Source organism: Balaenoptera musculus, chromosome 16 (assembly GCF_009873245.2).
Source record: "Balaenoptera musculus isolate JJ_BM4_2016_0621 chromosome 16, mBalMus1.pri.v3, whole genome shotgun sequence".
Taxonomy (NCBI): Eukaryota; Metazoa; Chordata; class Mammalia; order Artiodactyla; family Balaenopteridae; genus Balaenoptera; species Balaenoptera musculus.
Window position 1 is genome coordinate 48,970,571 of NC_045800.1, and position 23,349 is coordinate 48,993,919.

Genomic DNA, 23,349 nt, shown 5'->3' on the forward strand with positions numbered 1-23,349 from the left:
GATGCAGAACTATTCCATCACTCCAAATATCTCCCTCATGCTATCGCTTTATAATCACTTGTCCCCATCCCTAACCTCTAGCAACCACTAATCTGATTTCCATCTCTATAATTTTGTCATTTCAAGAATGCCGTATATATAGAATCATACTATATGTGACTATTTGCAATTGGCTTTTCCCACTCAGCATAATGCCCTTGAGATCCATTCGCGTGTTGCTTGTACCAATGGTTCCTTCATTTTTACTGCTGGGTAGGATGCTATGGACCACAGTTTGTTGAACCATTCACATACTGTAGAACATTTAGGTTGTTAACAGTTTCTGACTGTTGTAAATAAACTCAACAAGTAATCATGTACAAGTTTCTGTGTGGACAGAAGTTTTAATTTCTCTAGGATAAATGCCCAGGGGTTCAGTTACTGGCAAAGATATGTTTAGTTTTTTTAAGAAACTGCCAAACTGTTTTCCAGGGTGGCTGTGCCATTATTATAGTCTCAGCAGCAGTGTATGAGGGGTCCTGGATTCTGTTTAGAATAATACAACTTTATTATTTTAAATTTAATTAATTTGCAATTTATGACAATTTAAACATTGGACATAGCCTTGGTATAAAGCATAAGAGGTATAACTGGGAATCGGTTTCAGTGTTGAATTCTACTTGATTTTATACCCTGCTTTCAAGAACTGTAGGTAAATATGGTTTAACATGGTTCTTGAAAGTAAAACAATTGAATTTTTAAAGATATGCCAATTCAAAAATTTCAATACTGAATTAGGATTTTTCCTTGCTTTAATGTGAATGAATGAAATCTTAATAGAGATAGTTGTAGGAGGGGATTACTGCTGAGTGCTTACATTGGTAACAAAAAAGGTGAATGCGGTGGTGACTTTAAGCAGACCAGCCCGTGCCTGGGCATCCGTGATTTAGTGCTGCTCTCTGCTCTATCGTGAACCAGTCTCATGACCAGAGCAGTTCACGTTCTCCTTCTGGGCTTCGGTTTCTTCAGATGTACGTGGTTGACCCGAATAAATTACTAAATAAAAACGACCTGGGACTAGCTAAAATGCTGATGCCCCTGGCTCTCCCCCCTGGGGCGGTGTTGGGAAATTTACATTTCATCAAGTTCCAGTTTAAGTCTGATGAGCTGACAAATTTGGGAGAAGCAACACAAGATGGTTGCAAATATAGTAACATGCTTTACTAGCTAGTGTGGAATGCAAGTAGCCTTAAGCAGGAAAAAGATAAATTTTGTAAAACATTATATATATAATGTTTATTAGTTTTTTTTAAAAGCAATAAAACACAAAGGGGTACAAGGGGAAAAAACCCAGAAATGGAGAATAATTTCCCTGAATAAGTCATAATTAATGACTAAATAATAACAACTCAAAAACTCTCCCCAAAGCAACCACTGTTAAAGTTTCTAGTGATTCCTTCTAGATAAAGAGTATATGTATAATATGTATAATAAAATATATAATATGTAGATTATATATTCTACATATTCTATATATATTATATAGAATATAGAATATAGAATATGTATAATAAAAGGTATATGATATAAATAATATATATTTTATGTTTATACATATTATGCATATATTTACACTAAGAGGAATCATACAGGCCTATTCCACACTTTTTGTTTTTTAAAAGATCTTCTTGGCAAGTGTTGAATGCCAGCAAACACAGACCTACCTGCCTCCTTTGCATTGCTGTGTAGTTGGTTTTCCACTGTGTGTGAACTACAATTTATCTGTCCGCTATTGATGGACACTTTGGTGGCTTTTAGTTTTTCACTATTACAAAAAATATTGCACTATTTTATTTGCTTGAGTGAACTTTTGCAAAACTTCTCATGGGATCAGTTCCTCGCAGCTGGGTTTGCAAATGACATGTGCATTTACAGTTTTAATGAGTATCACCAGATGCCCCGCTGAGAGGTTGCGCTAACCTACATTCCCACTTCTGGCATACGGGGCTGCTCACCAGCCATGCCCTCACCAAGCCCTGGGTTTCAAAAAATTATTTTATTTTTTGGTTAATATATGAAGTAAAATGCATTCTTTCTCTTTTTAAAAAGTCTCTCCGTTTTGAAACTGCCTTTGATTTAAAGGGCTCCGAAGATCTGTTCTTTTACCCCTACCTTTACAGAGCTATGATCACTCTAATTCTTGCTTTTCCCTCTCTCTGCTGGCTCCTTTTTGAACCTAAGTACCAGAGAGTGTGAGAATTCCTTTTCCCTTTTCTCCAACCACAGTGCTCCTTTAAAAAAAAACAAAAAGAACATTTTATTGAGGGCTGATTGACATACAAAGAGCAGTATATATTTAATTTATACAACTGGAAGAGTATGGAGATCATTATACACCCGTGCAACTATCACCACAATCTATGCCGTAAACAAATCCATCATCTCCAAAAGTTTCCTCCTGTCCCATTGTTATTATTATCATTATTATTATGTGGGCATAAGTGATGATCACAATCACATTTCTCTTGCCTTCCCACTGGCAGCTCCAGGCCATTATTTCTCATTATGTTCTTGCACATTTCTCTGTCCTTTCGTGCAGGTCCAAAGGTCATGGAGAACGGTGGAGTTAATTAAACGAAGGCTCAGCTCTTGGCCAGCCCCCTGGTTCCTTGCAGGGCTCTTTCTTTTGATTGCACCAGGAGATAAAGTGACATCGTTGTCAAAGCCCTGGCTGAGCTGCAATCCCATTGCCTTCGGTGGCACCTAATCCAGTTGAGCTCTTACAGGCTCTCTCGGATCACTGGCTTTGAGGACTCAGGCTGCTGGGGTGGCTCTGCCTGCTAACAGGCCAGAGGCTGCACAGGGCTCAGGGCACGAGAGCAAGCCGCAGAAAAGAGAAGGGCCCTTGTTGACTCCCTTGCTGGGCCGCCAAGAGCTTAGTAACAAACAGTAATCAAAGGCAGCAGTACAGGCGACAGAGGCAGCTCAGCTGAGAGACGAGATCCCCGCTCCTGTTGGAAAGTGGTCCATGATGAAGGCCTAGACCAGGTCACGGAGACTTTTTGGATGCAGCCTTTGACACAGGACACAGGTACTCCTTGTCATCCTTCACTTTTCTCCTATCAAACTGGATCAAGGGAAGGGCAAACCCATTCACTGGATCTGGGTATTGGGAATAAGGATAACTCAGCTGGGCTAGGTCTTGTGTTAAAGGCTCTTTGCAGTGTTGTTTGGAGTATTATGCGTTCCAGGCTACTGGCAGGGACTGATTCAGACAGTGCATTTGTTTTTAATGAGTAAAGAATGGGCTCAACGGAGAAAACTTGGACTTTAGAGTCAGACCAACCCTTGTTTGAATCACTGCTTTGCTATTCAACATCTGTTCAAACTCATACAAATGCTTTACTTTTCCTGAGACTCAGTTTCCTCACCTGTTAAATGGGATAATAGTACACACATTGCAGCAATGTTGAAGATACATGAGGTGACATATGAAAGGCACTTAGCACATGCTTGGAGCATAAGAGTAGCCCAATAAATGATAGCAGTCACTGTCTTTCAGGAATGAGTGTTTTGGTTATTCCTTACAGGAAGTCAGTGGTTTAAGATAAAAAGTCTCAAGCCATGTCTAGTTGACTTCCAGAAAACAATGAAAAAAAGAAAAAAATGTCAATGATTCATCTAGTTTTATATGTATGCTTAAAGGAAAGAAAAAGCTCAGTTGAGTTTTTTTGACACTTTAAACAGCCTTCTTTTTTTAAAGCAGTAATTGAATTCAGAGATGAATATCTGCTGGCTAAATCCTGTGATTTGCTATTGGCTATTAGCTGAAACTAATCAATTAGTTTATCAATTCAAGAAGCACTTACTAGGTGTCTCCTGAGTGCCAGGCCAGGTTCTAGGTGTTGGGGACACCTCTCTCTGCTCACAGGATCTTCCAGGTGAGTGGGGGAGCCAGCGAGGTGAACCTGCACAGCAGCTTGTGGTGGTAGCAAGTGTTGGAGTGGCGCAGGCTCCTGGAAGAGGTGCTGTCTGAGCACTGTTCAAATGCTAGGGGGGAACTAGTGAGTGATGGGAGGGGAGGAGTTGGGGAAAGGCATCCTAGGCAAAGTAAAGCACGTGCAAAGGCCCAGTGGCATGAATAAGTAAAACACATTCTAGGAACATCTGACAGTCTGGAATAACTTGAGTGAAGTATGAGTGTTGGGCATCTGATAAGAGAGGAGTTTGCAGAGGTGAACAGAGCATATCAAGGAAGGCCTTCTATAGCTTGTCTTTTGTTCAGAAGGTCCTGCAGAGCCACTGATAATTTTAATGAGGGGGATGTCATGATTGCATTTAAATATCAGAAAGATTACTCTGGTAGTAATATGGGTATGGGATTGGAGAGAGTGAGCCTGGAATAATGATGGATGGCCTAATTTAAGGAAACGATAGTGGGGATGTTGAGAACCTCCAAGCAAATGCTGCCAACACTGTGAAAAAAACCAAACATGCATAGATATATACATAAGTTTGTTATAAACATTATTGATGTGAAGGATGTGTATTGCACAATTTACAAGCAATAAAGTATACGATATTCTTTATTGCCAATTCTGTATAGCCAACTGATTCACATGGAATGTATTAATTGATTTTTGGTGAACTCTTGTATCCTTAGTCAGCCTATGTTTGCAATTGACCAATGAGTATAGTTCCAACACTGACTGATATTTTTGTTTACGTTGCCAAGGAAGAAGAAAGTTAAGCAATGAAGGTGAATGTGTTAACTCCACTCATTTGTCAATGACATGAGTGATTTTTGTGCTGAATTGGACAATAGTTTTTTAATTCTGGAAGAACATTTCCTCAAATTTTGTTCTATTTACAATGTAATAACTGCAGACATGACACACTTTTAGCTTTAATCTGCATTGTTAACATTTTCTTTATCATTTTCTTAAGTCTTTTTGACTGAAAAAAAAAGAAGTACAGCCTAAAAGTTGAGAATTATATTTTATTTGAGGACATTACTGAGGACTGTAGCCTGGGAAGGCAGCCTCTCAGATAGCTCTGAGGGACTGTTCCAAAGAGGTAAAGGAGGAGCCAGTATACATAGGAGTTTTTGCTGAAAAGAAAAAAAAAAAAACAAAACACATGTAGTTGAACATCAAAAGATTACTGCTAAACACAAAAAACAGACATCTCAAGTAAATGATTTTAGTGCCTTTCTGTGTATGGGAAGATGCAAGAGTCTGGGCTCACAGAAATTATTCCTTTGATATGCATCTTAACTATCTTGGGCCAGTATCCTGTTTTTCTCTGTCCTGAATTCCCCTCTGCGGGGCCCACCATCGGGGTGGCGGCAGTGGCAGGCAACATTCACTGTTTACTGGAGTTTTTTTTTTTGTCCACAGTCTAGACAATCAACAAAACAGCAAACCAAGCCCTGATTTGTAGCTTTTGCCAATTTCTTTGGTGTAAATACTCCCACTATGACCACTTCTCCCAATGTGATATCTCTGAACATAAAGTTGGAAGTGATACGCACCAGTACACCATTGTATCAGTATATAATTTCTACCATATACATGGAATTGATTTAAATAAGCTTAAGAGCATAGACAACATAATATATATAGTAATATAATCAGGAAGTAGTGAGTTTGAGTATATTATCAATATAATTTATTTAATTAGAAGTTTCTATAAATTAATTTTTGTAATAGCTATGTTTAACAACCAGCTTGCAAAATTTCTGGAGATTTAATAATTGGTTCTTACCAGTCAGTAGGAACCTTCTTTAGCACATCACAGGATCCAAGAAAGTTTTAAAGAAGCAGGATCCATGGGGATAGGAATATGATTAGTGGGGATGGAAGAAGGGGAGACAAAGAAAGGAATTAAGAAGAATACCTGTTTCTCTCTATGGACAAATATATCACTCATCAAGATAGGAAATACAGGAATGGATTCAGGTGTGCAAGTCAATGCTGGGCTCTTTGAAAATACCAGTATGGAAAGATGACTATGATTTAAAGACAAAACAGAGAAGGATGAGGGAAGTTTGCAACCTTCAAGAGATGTCCCTGGACTTCTTCTGATGCCTGCAGACATTGTGCTCACTCCCCTGGTGGGATCCTATTCTTTGAACTCCCAGCATCTAAACCCCTAGGTCTGGCTCATCAGCACTCAATGGAATTTATTTTGGCTAAGTCATTGTGCATTAATCCTTTTATTTTTAAAATAATGTTTACTTTGCCCTGCTATAAAATGAATGCAATGCTACTCTCTACAAAGTGTTTTTAGCCTAAAACTATCTGGAAAGCAACGTAAACCTTCCCAGAGAGACTCTTGGGTGCTGTCCCTTGCCCATCCTGCCTCTTCATCAGTCTTGCTCATTGGACTTGAGGTTATGGAGGAAGGAGAGGGCTGGTTCAGAAGGACCTGCTGAACTAAGGAAGTGCTCTTGGTGGGCCAGAGAAGTGTGGGCAAGGCACACAGCATGTATGGGAGCATGAATGAAAACAGCCCTGGTGACCATTTCTCCCCCTCTCAATCCCCCTCGTCTCTGGCCCTGGTCATTGCCCCTGCCTCACCCCCTTCATCCCCTTTTGCAGGTCCCTTCCACCCACAGCTTTTGACTTCAGGCCATACAAGCCCACCTGACACTGGGCAGCCCATCCTGGTGTATGGCCTCGGCTCATCCTCTGATAAGTCCTCCACCAAATTCCTTCCCTTTGATCTAAGAGAGTAATTACCCAAGTTCCCTGGAACATTGAGAAGCCCTAGTTAGGGGTTTCCTTGGTTACTTAACACTGCAATTCCACATCCAATTTAGTTGGCTGAAGCCATTGCCTGCCTGCCACTGGTTCTTCCAAACAAGCTGATGGAACCTAGAGCAGGGCTCTGTGGCTTGTAATGTTCTGTGAACCACCCAGTGATCTTTAGTGATCTTGTTAAAATGCAGATTCTGACTCAGGAGGCTTGGGGAGGGCCTGAGTCTATTTCTAACAAGCTCCCCACTGATGCCAATGTGGCTAGTCTGAGGGACTGCACTTTGAGTAGCAAGTACAGCCTAGGCCAACTCCCGACTGATGAAGCCACTTCTGTTCCTAAGTCCTAGTTTTGTGAGTTTGTCCCTACCCTATCCCCTGCCCTCAGCATATACTCAACTGTTAATAATATAAATAGCTAGCATTTATTGAGAAGCTACTATGTGTCAGACACAATAACCGATGTTACACATCAGTAAAGAGAAAAATAAGTTTGCCCAAGGTAGACGAGGGTCAATCCAACTCTGACTTTAGAACCTGCTCTCTCAGCCACTATGCTTTGCTTTCCTCATTTTCCTTCTGCGCTTTTTGGCCCAGAGGTCGGTGTTTGCAGTTGCTCTCCTCCCAGACCTCTTCTCCCTGAGACTGGCTAACTCCCCTTCCCCGGACTTGGTCTTCATTTTATTCTTGGTCACTGGCAACTCTATTGCTAATTGCCCTTATTTTTCTTGCCTTGGTTGTAGACTTCCTGCTCCTTATATTTCCTTGAGTTTAAATGGTTGTAATAGCCTAATGTCATTAGAAATAGAGTAGGTAGTGAAAAAAGGCAGGAAGGAGATCTGTAGAATGGTGGAAAAGGATCAGTTCATGGGGGGCTGGTGCCAGTTAAGAAGAAGATTTTGAGGCTAAGAACTTACTCTTCCATAGATTAAAAAGGTATAAAAAAGCGTTTGGCTACGTAGGAAATGTGTTGGACATTAAAAAAAAAGTATCATCTAAGCATTTCGTTTATTTCCTGTATCCGTATCTGTGTGATGCTGGTCAGAGTACAGGCTGCTCCCACTTAGTCATTCATTGATTTACTCAGTCATTCAGCCTATGCGGAAGAAGGAGCTTCAAGTGGGAGTGTCCCCACGCAGCCCGTGGGAAGGGCAGGAGGTGAGAGGAGGGTGGTGCATCTTCAGATGCACCTTTCTAGATGCAGCCTTTCTAGAAAGGCTATGGAGGCAAGGGGAAGTGGTTGGAGATTAGTTTGGGGCAGGGGTGGGGTAGGGTGGGGTGGACCAGAGGTCCTGCAAGCCTTGGTCAGGAGTTTGGAACCTGAAATGATCCTATGGAGACTAGAAAGCTGCTGAAGATTTTAATGCGGAGGAGTAGCAGGGTCAGATTTGTGTTTTAGGAAGAGGTCTCCACAGAATGGAGAATGGATTGGGGCAGTGGTAAGCGGAAACCATTTGGGAGAATATAGTTGTCATTTAGGTGGGAGGTGCTGGTAGCTTAGGCCAGGCCTGTGCAGTGGGGCTGGGGAGAAATGGATGCATTTGAGAGAGGTTTTGGAGGTAATGATTAAGAGGATGGGGAGTTGAGGGACAGGAGAGAAGAGTGATGCTTGAAGGTTTGGCTTGAGTAGCTGGGTAGGTGGTCATGCCATTTGTTTGGATAGGGAGTTGGAGGAGGAGGCGTTGGGGGGAAGATGATTTCAGTCTTGAGCATCCGAGTGGGATTGTCTAGTAGGCAGCTGGGAGCACCAAAAAGGAGCTCAGGAGAGAAGTCTGAACTGGAGGCACGACTGGAAGTGGTGAGTTGACAGTTGGTAACTTTAAAGTATGTAGAGTGATTTGAGGAGAGAGGCCAGGGCAGGAAGAACCCTGAGGCCCACTGGCATTCGGTATTTCATATATTCATTGTTACACATAACGCCATGGCAAATCTCTTTGAGTATATACATGTCAATTATATTCTTAGTGTAAATTCCCAGAAGAGGAGTAACTTGCCAAGAGAGATGGACATCCCCTGGCTCCTGAGAGGTATTGCCAGATTGCTTCATAAATCAGCAGTCTCAGGTCAGGTCTCTGGGAGGAACAGTTTCATTGCAACCTCACAAGCACTGAGTGTGCTCAACACTGAAGCCAACTTGATGGATGAAAAATGGGCCTCCTGACTGTTTCCATTTGAGTCTCCTTGAATACCTATAGGGATGGGCAGTGTTCTGTATGCTTTAATAATGAGTTGCAGTTTCTTTTATGAGTTTTCTTAATCTCACTTCTGCTTATCTATTGGTATTGGGAACCACAGATTTCTCTTTCTCTCTCTCTCTCTCTCTCTCGACAGAAATAGTCACTTTCAGCTTGACCTTCATCCCTTTTCCCAGCTCACTGTATTGCACTTTATAGATGTCACAGTGGGAAACAGCTTCTGAACTCAAGAGCCTAGAAAGGGAAACTGGTGACTGAAACCCAGGCAAGGAGCTTGAGACTGTAGTTCTCTCCCTGAAACCACTTGGAATGTCTTGTGAGGAAAAACCCTCACTTCTTCAACCCTCTGCTGTTCTCAAATGTTTCTTTTTTGTGCTAAAGCAAGGTCTCTTGGAACAGTTAAGCCTGATAGAGATAGTTAAGGACCATTTCTTTTCCAGTAGTTATGTTTAATGATATGTTCTCGATGGATAAATTCAGCTGAAGGATGTAGCTTCACCCCTGGTGGAACATCTTGTGGGGTTTGTGACAGGGTGAGCCACCTCTCAACTTGCACGAGGTCGGGAGCCCACCAAAGTCCCTGCCCTGCCTGAGTCCCCTCCACCAGAGGTTGATCTCCTAGCTGTGGCTGCAAGATGAGAGGAGATTAAGGTCTCTGTAAAGAGGGGCCTTCCCAGGCTTGTCTGGCTCCTGGACCCCTCTGGAGGCAGCAGACCTCGCCAGCTGGTATTCACAGATCATAGCCCCCAACACACTTACGTCTGTTTCACATTTTCCCTCTCCCACGGGGTGATGCAACCAGCAAAAGGAATGTACTCTTTGTCTTTGGTTGTCAGGGAGAAATGGTTGAGCTGAGATGTAAAGCCTTGTTCCATTTTACAGACCAAAGTGAATGTCTGGAGAACTAGGACCAGAAACCTGGCTTGTTAATGCCTACTCCAAGAACTTTAAGTTTCAATATTTGTTTTATTTTATGTATTTTAAATTTAATTTAGTTCTATTTTACTATTTTATTTTATTTTACTTTATTTTATTTTATTTTAATAGACTTTCCTTTTAGAGCACTCAGAATAATGCCCTTGAGATCCATTCAAGTTGTTGCAGGTATCAACAGTTTGCTTTTCATTGCTGAGCAGTATTCCACGGTATAGCTATACTACAATTTGTTTAACCATTTACCAGATGAAGGACATTTTGGTTGTTAACAGTTTTTTTTCTCTGCAACTTCACTACCATTTGGTATGATCACTTTTTTTTTTCTCTTCTAATAGGTGGGTAGTGATATCTCCTTATAGTCTTAATTTTCTTTCCTCTTGTGGCTAGTGATGTTGAACATTTTTTCATGTGCTTATTCACCATGTGTATAACTGCTTCAGTAAAATGTCTCTTCCTGTCTTTTGCCCACTAAAGTTTCTTAAAAATAGACTTTATTTTCTAGTTTTAGACTCACATAAACCTGAACAGAAGGTGCAGATATTTCCCATATGCTCCCTGCCCCCACTCATGTATAGGCTTCCCCATTATCAACATTCCCCACCACAGTGGTATATTTGTTACAACTGATCAACCTTCATTGACACATCATCACCCAAAGCCCATAGTTTACATTAGGAGTCACTTGGTGTTATACATTCCATAGGTTTGAAGAGATGTAAAATGACATATATCCACCATTACAGTATCATACAGAATACTTTCACTGCCCTAAACATCCTCTGTGGTCCACCTATTCATCCCACTCTCCTCCCTAACCCTTGGCAACCACTGATCTTTTTACTGTCTCCGTAGTTTTGCCTTTTCCAGAATGTCATATAGTTGGAATCATACTGTATGTAACCTTTTCAGATTGTTTTTTTCCACTTAGTAATATGCATTTAAGTTTCTTCCATGTCTTTTAATGGTTTGATAGCTCATTTCTACTTAGCCCTGAATAATATTCCAGTGTCTGGAAATACCACAGTTTATTTATCCACTCATCTACTGAAGGACATCTTGGTTGCTTTCAGGTTTTAGCAATTATAAATAAAGCTATCATAAACATTCGTGTGCAGGTTTTTGTATGAACATAAGTTGTCAACTCCTTTGGGTAAATACCAAGGAATACAATTGCTGGGTCATATAGTAAGAGTATGTTTAGTTTTGCAAGAAATTGCCAAACTATCTTCCAAAGTAGCTGCACCATTTTGCATTCCCACCAGCAATGAATGAGAATTGCTGTTGCTCCACATCTTTGTCAGCATTTGGTGCTGTCAGTGTTCCGGATTTTGGTCATTCTAATATCATTCTGAATGCTCTGTTGTGACGCACGTACACATTAAGGATTGTTATGTCTTCTTGGAGTATTAACTCCTTTATTATGTAATATCCTCTTAAATTCCTGGTATGATAATTTCAAGATCTCTGTCGTATCTGAGCCTGGTTCTGTCACTTGCTTTATTTCTTCAGACTGTGTTTTTTCCTTGCTTTTATACATACTTGTAATTTTTTGTTGAAACCCAGACATGATGTATTGGGTAATAATTGAGATACATAGGCCATTAGTGTGAGCACTTGTGTTTATCTGGCCAAGATTCACACTGTGTTTACTATTTACTGTAGCTGTAGGTGTCTGAGGCTTCAACTTCTTCTAGTATCTTTGCTTTTGTCTCCCCTGTTGTCTTTGGATGTCTCTAAAAACTCCTTCTTAGATAGAATCCTTGCAGTTCTTTTCACTGTCATCCTCTGTTATTATACAGGAGTCCTCTCGATGTGGTGGTGAGGTGTGGGGAAGAAGTTGTGTTCTATAATCCTATGATTAGGTCTCAGTCTCTTAGTAAGTCTGTTGTTCCCTTGGGCTGTGACCTTCACACATTCTTCTTAGCTTCCTTCTCCCTTGTGGTGAGACAGGAAGGCTAGAGGCAATGGATTTGGGTATTTCCCTTCCCTTCCCTTATCTTGGTTAGACTCTGGTAAAGTAGTTTCCCTTAATGGGGAGATCAGAATGCTCTTGGCTTATTTCAAAATGGTTAAGTTTTTTCTTCCCCTGCTGGAAAGCATGAGGGGATTTTCTCATATTTGCCACAAGAACCTGGTGGGACTCCTAGAGATAAAACTCACGAAAGTGTGGGGTCGCTCTAAGACTGGGCCCTGCAGAATTTTTAACTGTTAAGCTAGTCTACCCTCAGCCTCTGCAGCTTGTCAGTTACCGTCTGTTTTCCTTCCTGGTACTGACTCCAGCCACTTACTTTTTTTCTAATTGTGAGAATGGGAGTGATGACTTCCAAACTCTTCACAGGCTGGAGCGGAAACTGGAAGTCTGCCTGTTGCATATTTTAAGACTTAATTCATGTAAATGCCATACCAAACTTTTATTTTCTTTTAATGTAGTCCAATATATCACTTGTCTTTCATGGATTTTGAATTTTTTTATCTTGCTTAAGTCTTTCACCATTTCATTTATAAATAAAATAAACATTATTATATCCTAAATCTCTCTCTCCCTCTCCCTTTCCTCCCCTCCTTTCTCTCTCTCTCTCTTTCTCCTATATAGATACATAATATTTAGTACTTTAATTAATCCTAAATTTTGTGTGCAGTGTGAAGTAGGAATTTGAATTTATTTTTGCCAAGTGAATAACTATTGTCCCAATATCATTCATTAGTCAATGCATTTTTCCTCACTGATTTAAATTACTAAATTTTTTATTCAATTTGATCTATTTCTATTTTATATTCTATTTCATTAGTCTGTTCATATGCGAATACCACACTATTTTATTCATAGGGGTTTTATAATACGACTATTTTTTGGTTTTAACACTGGGTAAAAAGTCTTTGCAGCTTCTTCGTTTGCACTTTCAGCTTCACCAGAGAGCAGCATTGTGGAAAACATACTAGGTCTTGAAGCCACTAAACCAGCCATTGTGAATGTTAAAGGATAACAGACTTGAAATATTTTAGCTTTAATAAAAAGGTCTTTATATGTTGCCAAGGATTTTTCTTTAATTGTGGAGAAGTTTTCCCCTGATGACTTCTGTGTTTAATCTTTGGTCTTTCCATTGCCTTTATTATTCTTACTTCTCATCTTCATTTAGATTTTTTTGAACTAGCAATCAATTGTTCCAGCTAGATAACTTTCTTTTATTTTTACACTGTCTCTAATTGTGTGCAACAGTGTTGATGCCCTTGATTCAGTAGCTCGAGGGATGTCCCATGTTCTTCCATTTTTTAAAAATGCTTTAGAATTTCATGCTTTTCTTTCATTGTTAAAACTTGTCTTTTCTTACACTTGCCAGAATAAATTATGTCACAGCATGGTTCTGTGGCACTTTCAAACCACTTTGCATACTTAATATTTGGAATCCAACATTTAGCTAATGATGCACAAAGATCAGAGAAAATTTCAAGATGGAATACTTCCAAAGCAGAGTAAAAGAACACACTGAGTGAGGATGAAGTACAGGAAATGAATGGGGAAATGAATTCCGTAGCCTATTGGCTTGCTGAATTCAGCTCTGTTACTTGGTGTTCATTTGTTACTACCTGGTGCAAAACATCTCTGTTCTAGGCAGAAGACTAATTAAGTGTTTACCAATGTTATTTCCATATTATATTGACTTTATTTCCCCTATTTACCAATCATGTAATTTTATAACAGAAACGTGTTTGTTGATCATAGATTTATTAGAAGAAATATGTCAATGTTATTGTTCATCTTCAGTATCCTTATTATTTTATCTGAATAATTAATTTCTAGGAAAAATATGTTATTATCTCTTCCTATGATTGTCAGTTTGTAAATTTCTCCTTGTAACTATGTCAGTTTTTTCTTTATCGACTTTATGGTTGTATTTTTGGTGCATTTAAGTTCATGATTGGTTTTTTTTTTTTTTTTTGAGGATTTTCTTGTTTATTATTTTGACAAAAATTTAACTTTTGTCTTTTATTAATATTGCTATGCTAGCTTTCTTTTGGTTAGTGCTTCCATAGCACTCCTATCCTTAATTCTTTCTTTTCAATTTTTCTGTTATTCTGTTTTAGATGGCTTCTTTTAACAACTCTAGGAGGATTTTCTTTTTCCTCTAATATGATGAACTCAGCTTTTTAAAAAAGCTTGTTATTGACATTAAAGATACATAAAGTACACAAATCATAAGTGCACATCTTGATGAATTTTCACAAACTGAACACACCTGCATAACCAGCACCCAGATCAATAAACAGAATATTACCAGCATGACAGAAGCCTTACTTGTACCCTCTCCACCACTCTCCCTTGACTAAGGGTAACCTCTATCCTGACTTCTAACAGGAAAGGTTAGTTTTACCTCTTTTTTTTTTTTTTAATCTATATAGATTGAATCAAACAGAATATACTCTTGTGCATGGCTTATTTTGCTCACTATTCTATTTATCAGATGCATTTAGTTGTAGTTTGTTCTGTCTCATTGCTGTAGAGTATTTTAAATTTATTTATCTGTCCTACTGTTTATAGGCATTTGAGTAGTTTCCAGTTTGGTGATACTATGAATAGTGTTGCTATGTCCATTCACTACTTGCCTTTTGTGGACATGTATATATGAAGAGTAGAAATTTGGGGTCATGGAGTAGGCATATACTTAACTTTTGTGGATACCGCCAGGTAGTTTTTTAAAGTCGTTGTACTAATTTACACTTCTGCCAATGAGATATGAGAGTTCCAGTTATTCTATCTTCACCAGCTCATGGTACTTTACGTCTTTTTCATTTTAGTCCTTCTGATGGGTGTATAATGGTATCTCATTGTGATTCTAATTGGAATTCCCAGATGATTGATAAAGTTGAGCACATTTTTTATATGTTTGTTAGCCACTTGAGTATTCTTTTTCATGATGTTCTTGTTCAAGTTTTTGTCCATTTTTTCCTATTGCATCTGTTCTTTTAAAATTGATTTGTGGTAGTTTTAAAAATATTGATACATTCTAGATAAAAGTTCTTTTTTTGATATATGTATTCCAGATATCATCTCCCCCTCTGGGTTATCATTTGACTCTTTAATGGTAATGGTGTCTTTTGCTAAACAGATTAAATCCAGCCTTTTAGTGGGTACATTTAATCTTTTTACATTTACTGATTTCTGATATATTATTAATGTGTTTGGTCTTATTTTGTGTGATTTATTTATCATTATTTTTCTTTGTTTTTCCTTTTTCTACTTTCTGTTGGATTAATAAACTTTTTAGTATTCTTTTTGTAATCTGCTGATTTGGAAACTATAGATTGGATTTCTACTTTTTTTTTTCTTTGGCCGCACCAAGCGGCTTACAGTATCTTAGTTCCCGACCAGGGATTGAACCCTGGCCACCGCAGTGAAAGCACCGAGTCTTAACCACTGGACTGCCAGGGAATTCTCTGGATTTCTACCTTTGAGATGAGTAGCCTAAAATTTTTTGGCTTATATGCTACTGTTAAGATATAATTTCCAAGACTAGTGTAATTGCTTTATAGATAATCTATCTTTATAAATGATAACATATAGACTTTGTCTTTGATGTTGTGTGGTGTTACTGCAGTGTGTCTAGGTGTGAATTTATTTTGATTTATCCTGTTCATTACTTGAATGTACTTTGTACCTAAGGACTCCCATTTCTTTAACTATGGACAACCCTCAGCAATTCATTTATTTCTTCAAATCCTCCTCCTCTCTTCTCCCTCCATTTTCTTCTGGAACTTACACTAGAAGGATGTTGGAGCCTTTCAATTGTACCATCTACCCTGCTGCCAGAGTGATCTTTCACAAGTATGAATTCTATCAGTTGGTCACATGCTTGCAACTCTCTGTGCTGGACATTTTCCTAACCACCCTCTCAGCTTTCCAGCTCTTCCATTGCTTATACAATCAATTTTTTGTATTAACTATTTTCCTTTTGAAAAACCTAATTTCTCTTATCCTGGAGGAACCCTGACAGATGTACTCTTCATTAATTTACCATTTTATTCAGAAAAATTCCAAATGCCTTACCATGGCCTGAACACTTCTCTATGATGTGACCTCTGTTTACCTCCTCAATCTCATCTTGTTCCATTCTACCTCTCCTTCATTGTACACTAGCCATATTAGCCTTCTGTACAGAAAGGACAACACAGCAGGACTGATTGCTATTCTTTGAAAAGCCTGCTTAAAAGGTTGGCCCTTGGCTCATGTCTGGGAGTTTGGTTTTTGGGAGAGTCTCCATCACCCTAACTGATAAGAGTCATTATCTGTGCCTAGATGGTGCAAATAATATGGTTTATGCTGAGTACATACTTTCCTTCTGGGACTCTGAAATTTTGGTACATACTAGGCAGAGGGTGCATATGTGGTCAGCCCCCAATAAAAACGCTGGGTAATGAGCTTTCCTGGTAGACAATATTTCACTTACGTTGTTACAACTCATTGTTGGGGGAATTGATAAGCACATCCTCTGTAATTTGACTGGAAGAGGGCTCTGGAAACCTTGTGCCTTGTTTTCCCAGGATTTGCCATATGTACCTTTTGTTCTTGCTGATTTTGCTTTGTATTCTTTCTCTGTATTAAATAATAACATGACTAGGACTATAAACTTAGCCTTTTGAGTCCTCCTAGTGAATCATGGAACCTGGGGGCGGTCTTGGGAACATCACCCAACACACACCTTATAGATCTGTGGAGGAATGAGACATTGTGTAGCATGTTTTTTTTCTTTTGCCGCGCAGCATGTGGGATCTTAGTTCCCCGATCAGGGATGGAATCCATGTCCCCTGCATTGGAAGCGTGGAGTCCTAACCACTGGACCACCAGGGAAGTCCCTTGCATAGTATTTCAAAGTCCATTTGTTAGAATCACTTATATTATTTCCAAAAGTAAATTTCACAAAGACAAAACCTTTAATATACATTTTTACCTTTAAGAGTATCTTTGTGTATATATTTTTAACAGATATACAGGCAGTGTAAAATGTAAAGAAGCCTTCAGTTATAGTGAATTAGTTTTTACAGGACTGGACACACCTAACTTCCTATTGCAAACATTGTTGTCATTTTTGGGTGAAACAAACATGCTTCTCTCTGGCAAGCCTTCTAACAACTGTAATTTACATTTCCAAACACACAGTTTCAAGGTTACAAGTCAGAGATAGTAGACAGACTATTAAAGCAAATAAACAAATACTTAGTCAGAACCTCCATTTTAATAAGCTATAGTATAAATATAAATTTAACTTAAATTTTACAATACCTCATAGGTAAATCACTAATCTCCCCCCTAATCTTTCCAACCCTGAGCTTTCAAACATTGGGTCAATAATTTCTTTACTTGAAGTCTTTCATTAAGCACCATTGACACTGTTAGGATTTCAACAGAAATTTTTAGTAAGGTTGAATCAAGATATTATAATCCCCTCCCCCACAGTTCCTCAAATTCACCCATTCGTTACTGCCATAAGGCTTTTTTTTTTTTTAAAGGTAGATTATCTGAAGCCATTCTCTCTCTGCTCCTTCCACAAGGAAGAGTTCTACTTTTAAAAAAATTTATTTTATTTAATTTATTTTTGGCTGCATTGGGTCTTTGTTGCGGTGCAGGGGCTTCTCACTGCGGTGGCTTCTCTTGTTGCAGAGCATGGGCTCTAGGCGCACGGGCTTCAGTAGTTGTGGCACGTGGGCTCAGTAGTTGTGGCTCATGGGCTCTAGAGCGCAGGCTCAGTAGTTGTGGCGCACGAGCTTAGTTGCTCCGTGGCATGTGGGATCTCCTCGGACCAGGGCTCAAACCTGTGTTCCCTGCATTGGCAGGCAGATTCTTAACCACTGTGCCACCAGGGAAGCCCACAAGGGCTGAATTTAAACATGGCTTGATTATGGTCACGTGGGGTCTTCTTGCTCTCTTTGCTTTTCACTTTGCATGGCAGTGAATATTCCCTGAGAAGCACGGGCCTGTTGAGACAGGGGTCGGGTATTTGAGTATTCTCAGACACTTGTGGAAAATTAAAGAACTATGGAGAGGAGGTCGATAAAATAGATACAGGAGATAGATAAGAAAGTGAAAAGAGAGTATAGAGTTTTAACAGTATAACTTGGATGATAAAGCACTTAATTATAATCATAATGAGCCAGTGATGCATCCAATTGATGCAACTCAGGCAAGTAAACATCATGAAAAAGTGTTCATTCCCAGTTGTAAGAGGTTGTGTTGTAGAATAGAAAAGTCCCAAAGCTAAAAGTTCAGCCAGTTAATCTGCAAAACCTTGGACCCAGATCCAGAATCTCTGTCTGTAACTAATCTATAAACTAAATATTTAGACCCAGTAGCCTCTAGTAGCCTTTAACTAGGGAAGTAAAACAAAAGTTTGGGAAGACAAAGGCAGAGAGCATTAATAATTGTAATGTTCCTTTAGAGATAAGCCTTGTAATCATGAAGAAATATGTTTAAGATATTTGAAATATTTAAGAAAATATGACATATTAGAGAACACTCAACATACTTGACTTAATGATTTAATGTGAAATTATATGAATGTAATTAGTTAAGTTAATTAGTTAAGTTTATAAACAGTGTTTATGGGTGGAAGTTAAAGGGAGACACATACAATTCAAAAATAGTCAACTGTTCTTTGATGATTAGAATTTGAAATTATAAACACAATATTAATTGCATCAGCACCAAACAATTATGAAATGTTTAAGAGAACCTGATTTATTTGCTATTCTACTTTTATTCATTATATTGGTAGGAGTTGTGTATATATATATATATATATATATATATAAGAAGACTTGGCCTGATAGGTTTGTTAATTTGCTTTGGCCTAATTAAAAGTATTAAAGTTTAAATGCAGTTCAAATATTCAAGAGAATTTAATTAACTAATTTTGAAAATGGAGTTAATTTTTTAGGAGTATTTAATATGTTAATCATAGGTATGATGGTTAGTTTGTGATGTGTCAACTTGGCTAGGCTATAGTACCCAGTTATTCAATCAAACACTAATCTGGGTGTTGCTGTGAAAGTGTTTTGTAGATGTGGTACTCAAATCCATCCTGTGGTTATTTACCCAGTTTTGGAATGTGTAATTGGAATAGGTATACTCAGCAATTGGCAGAATGCTAACTTGCTTCTCTGACCTATGGAGTGAGGGCTAGCACTGTGGGAAAGGCCAAGTGGAAGCCACTAGAAAATAGTAAACCAAAAGCAATACTGCATTCCTGGAAGGATTACGAAGATTAGAGCCACCATCAAGAACTTGAAAGATGCAGGGATGGTGATTTGTATCATGGCCTCATTCAATTCTCCTATTTGACCTGTGCAGAATACAGATGGATCTTGGAGAATGACAGTAGATTATTACAAACTTAATCAAGGTGTAACTCCTGTCGTTCCAGATGTGGTTTCATTGCTTGAGCAAATTAACACATACCCTGGTACCTGGTATGCAGCTATTGATCTGGCAAATGCCTTTTTCTCCATACCTGTTCGTAGGGCCCACCAGAAGCAGTTTGCTTTCCACTGTCAAGGCCAGCAATACACCTTCAGCGTCCTTCCTTAGGGGCATATTAACTCTCCAGCCCTATGTCATAATTTAGTTTGCAGGGGTCTTGACCACCTTTCCCTTCCACAAGTTATCACATTTGTCCATTACATTGATTGTATTATGCTGATTGGACATGATGACTGAGAAGTAGCAACTACCCTAGACTTATCGATAAGACCTTTGCATGTCAGAGAGTGGGAATCTAATCTCCCCCAAATTCAAGGGCCTTCCCCCTCAGTGAAATTTCTAGGGGTCCAGTGGTGCGGAACACGTTGAAGTAGTCCATCTAAGGTGAAGGATAAGTTGCTGCACCTGGCCTCTCCTACAAATAAAAAAAAGGCACAATGCTTAGTGGGGCTCTTTGGATTTTGAAGGAAACATATTCCTCATTTGGTTGTGCTACTCCAGCCAATTTACGGAAGTTCCTGAAAATCTGCTAATTATGAGTAGGGCCCAGAACAAGAGAAGGTTCTGCAACAGAGCTGCTCTGATGCTTGGCCCAGATGACCCAGCAGATCCAATGGTGCTTGAAGTGTCTGTGGCAGATAAAGGTGTTTGGAGTTTTGTCAGGCCCCTGTGAGTGAATCACAGTGCAGACCCTTCAGACCCTTAGGATTTTGGAGCAAAGCCCTGCCATCGTCTGAGGATAGCTACTCTCTTGAGGAACATCTTTTGACCTGTACTAGACCTTAGTACAGGCTGAAAACTTAACTATGAGCCACCAAGTTACCATATGACCTGAGCTGCCCATCATGAGCTGGGTGCAGTCTGACCCACCAAGCCATAAAGTTAGGTGTGCACAGGAAGTGGTATATGTGATATCTGGCTCAGCAGCCCCTGAAGGCACAAGTAGTTTACATGAGGCCAGGGTCCCCTCTCCTGCTACACTGCTTGTTCCCTCTCAGCCTGCACCTGTGGTCTCATGATGAGTTCCCTATGATCAGTTAACTGAGGAAGAACTGGGACCTGGTTTACAGATGGTTCTGCATGATATGCTGGCACCACCGCAAAGTGGAACAGCTACAGTGCTGCAGCCCCACTCTGGGACAACCCAGGAGGACAGTGGTGAAGGGAAATCCTCCCAGTGGGCAGAAGTTCTAGCTGTGTGCCTGGTTGTTGACTTTTCTTGGAAAGAGAAATGGCCAGAGGTCAAATCTATACCGATTCATGGGCTGTGGCCAATAACTTAGCTGGCTGGCCAGGGACTTGGAAGGAATATGATTAAAAATTTGGTCACAAGGAAGTCTGGGAAGAGGTATGTGAATAAACCTCTCTGACTGTGTGAATTACTACTGGTTCTCTGGAGAACACCCTGACAGTTAATATTATGAATAAGTTGAACATTAATCAAGTATCTTGTCAAGTGGTTCTTTTTTTATATCAATCACTAGATGAATGGAGCATAATACTGAATTTAAGGTTTAAGAAAAAGCAGCTTTTAAAATTCACAACATTAATAAATTGAATACTAATTTAAACACACATAGCTTTAATTAATCTCATTAGGTTACAACTCCTCCCTTCCCCTCATTTAGAACCTTAAAAGGCACTGACTAGACATGTGACTTTTGTGACCTTTTGTCAGTTAAATTCTCAGTTTCCTCATCTGAAAATGGGGATCATTTTGCTTTGCCTATTTTGAAACATTTTTATGGGAAGCACACAATTTTATGAAAACTCTAAGCTATAAAGGGCTTGTCTCCTTAGACGGCATTGCCTTAAAGTAAAATTTAAGTCATTATCTTAAAGTAAGTAAAATTGGTACCCTCTGAGTACAGATTGCATTATAACTGGCCCTGAGGCCTTAAAAAAGGGTGAAACAGTGCTTTCCAAAGGACAAGCAGGACCAAAGAATACAGCTGGAACGCAAGCTGCGTTAATGACATTGAATTATGTTTTTGACATTTAACTTTAATTCTTCAGATTATGTCAAGAAGAGAGTCTGCTCAGAGCCAAAGGCCTTTCACATTTCTTGAAAGAATTGCTCCTTTCACAGTGAAAGATCAGGCCTTGGGCTCAGAGCATTTGGAAGGCAATATTATCTGGCAAGAATTCAGTGATTAAAAAATTAGTTATAATTACCTTCTATTTATGTCCAATAATACTAATTTTTCACTCACTATAAGTATATTATACAGTTTCCTCTTTAAATAAATGTACTTAAATAAAAAAACTTGCCTCATTAGGACAGATAATACAGGAAAGTGGCAAAATAATTGGGAAAATGGTATGTAAGAGTGGAAGGTGGGAGTAACACTACTTTAAAATGCTCTAAATATTTTTCTGGACACCAGTATCCACTCTCTTATCTAGAAATGCAAGATTCCACCTTGGGGTACTAAAGAAGGGTAGGCTATCTGCTAGTTGCCTTTTTTCCATTAGCTTGTTCTGTTTCTCACAGCTGTCTTGTAAGGTAGGAAGTATCATCTTCCGTTTATAGATGTGGGAAATGAGATTTTGAGAGTTTACTTGTTCAAGGTCATACTATGCCGGTGCTGCAGCCAGTATTTAAATCAGGGTCGGGGGCAGGGACTGTGTGGAGAATGTCACTTGAGGTCAGGTTCCAAGGAGCTCACTGTAGGAGAGTTCTGGAAGGTAAGAGCCCTGACCTTTACCTCTTTAAACAGAACTGGGATGAGGCAGAAGCTGTCTTTTCCTCCTGGGGAGAAGGATGCCATTTGCCTTCTGCAAAGTTTTGCTCAGATTTTGGCCTGAGTGCAGATGGATGGTTTTTAATGAATGTCCAAAGGGAGAGGAATGAAGGGAGACACATGGAACAAAAGGAGGAGAGAAACAAGGATCATTCTGAAAGCTTTGATTCTTTGGGAGCCCCACATCCTTCTCTGGTCTCTCCCCGGGGTGTCTATTTTGGGGACATTGAGATATTTTAGGCATTTTTTGAAGGTTGAAAATGGGAAGTTTATAGAGGCTCAATCCTGGCAGACAGATGGAAACAATTAACACCATAGTTTAAAAATCTCATACTTGAAAGCTGCTCAGCAGCCCTGATGCTTAAAATCCCTCTCTGGGTGGTTGGAGCAGAGATGGAAAGAGAAGGTAAATAAGATGAGTTCAGCACCTTTTATATATCGAGCACTTTGATATGATCTTCCCAACAGTTCCATGAGGGAACTGCCATGATTAACCCTATTTCCCAGATGACAAAACTGAGGCTCGGAGAGGTTATGCATATGCTCTGTGCCCAAGCTCACAGCCTGTTATCCTGACTGGGGACTCAACCTCCCAAAGTTCATGTCTTTTTTTTAGCTAACAGGTAGAGAGTGTTGCATGAAAAAGTCTATGGCAGGCTGAATAATGCCTCCTTCCACCTGCACACCCTCAAAGATATCCACATCTTGGTCTGTGGAACCTGTGAATATTACTTTATATGGCAAAAATGACTCTGCAGATGTGGTGAAGTTAAAGGGTCTTGAGATGGGGAGATTATGCTGGATTATCCAGGTGGGCCCTAATTCCACATGTCCTTGTAAGAAGCAGGCAAAGGGAGGTTTAAAACAGACAGAAGAGGAGAAGGTGAGGTGACTATAGAGGCAGAGATTGAAGTGATGTGGCCACAAGCCAAGGAATGGTGGCAGCCACAAACACTGGAAGAGGCAAGGAACAGATTCTCCCTTAGAGCCTCTGGAGGGAGTGTGGCCCTGCTGACACTGATCTCAGCCCTGAGAGACTGTTTTCTCTGCGATAATAATTTCTACAAACCACCAAGTTTGTGGTAACTTGTTACTGCAGCCACAAGAAACTATTACAGGGTCTGTAATAGAATCGTAAGGGACAGCATTTCAGGGACAGTGAGAGGGAGAAAGAATACTGAGAAAGTTAGGGTAACCAGGAATCTGAAGTAACACGGAGTGTTTCAAGGAGGGAGTATTCAACCACTGGCCTGTCCCAAGGAGACCAG

General features: G+C 39.6%; 1 protein-coding gene across 1 annotated transcript in view; it reads left to right on the forward strand.

The window, feature by feature from the left end:
- The first annotated feature begins 2,932 nt into the window (after positions 1-2,932).
- LOC118882830 (FERM and PDZ domain-containing protein 2-like) overlaps positions 2,933-23,349 on the forward strand; it is a 43,647-nt gene continuing 23,230 nt past the window's right edge. Inside the window, exon 1 of the mRNA XM_036829176.1 lies at positions 2,933-3,070. Within this exon, the coding sequence (XP_036685071.1) occupies positions 3,046-3,070 (25 nt within the window). The 5' untranslated portion in view covers positions 2,933-3,045. The remainder of the gene's footprint in view (positions 3,071-23,349) is intronic.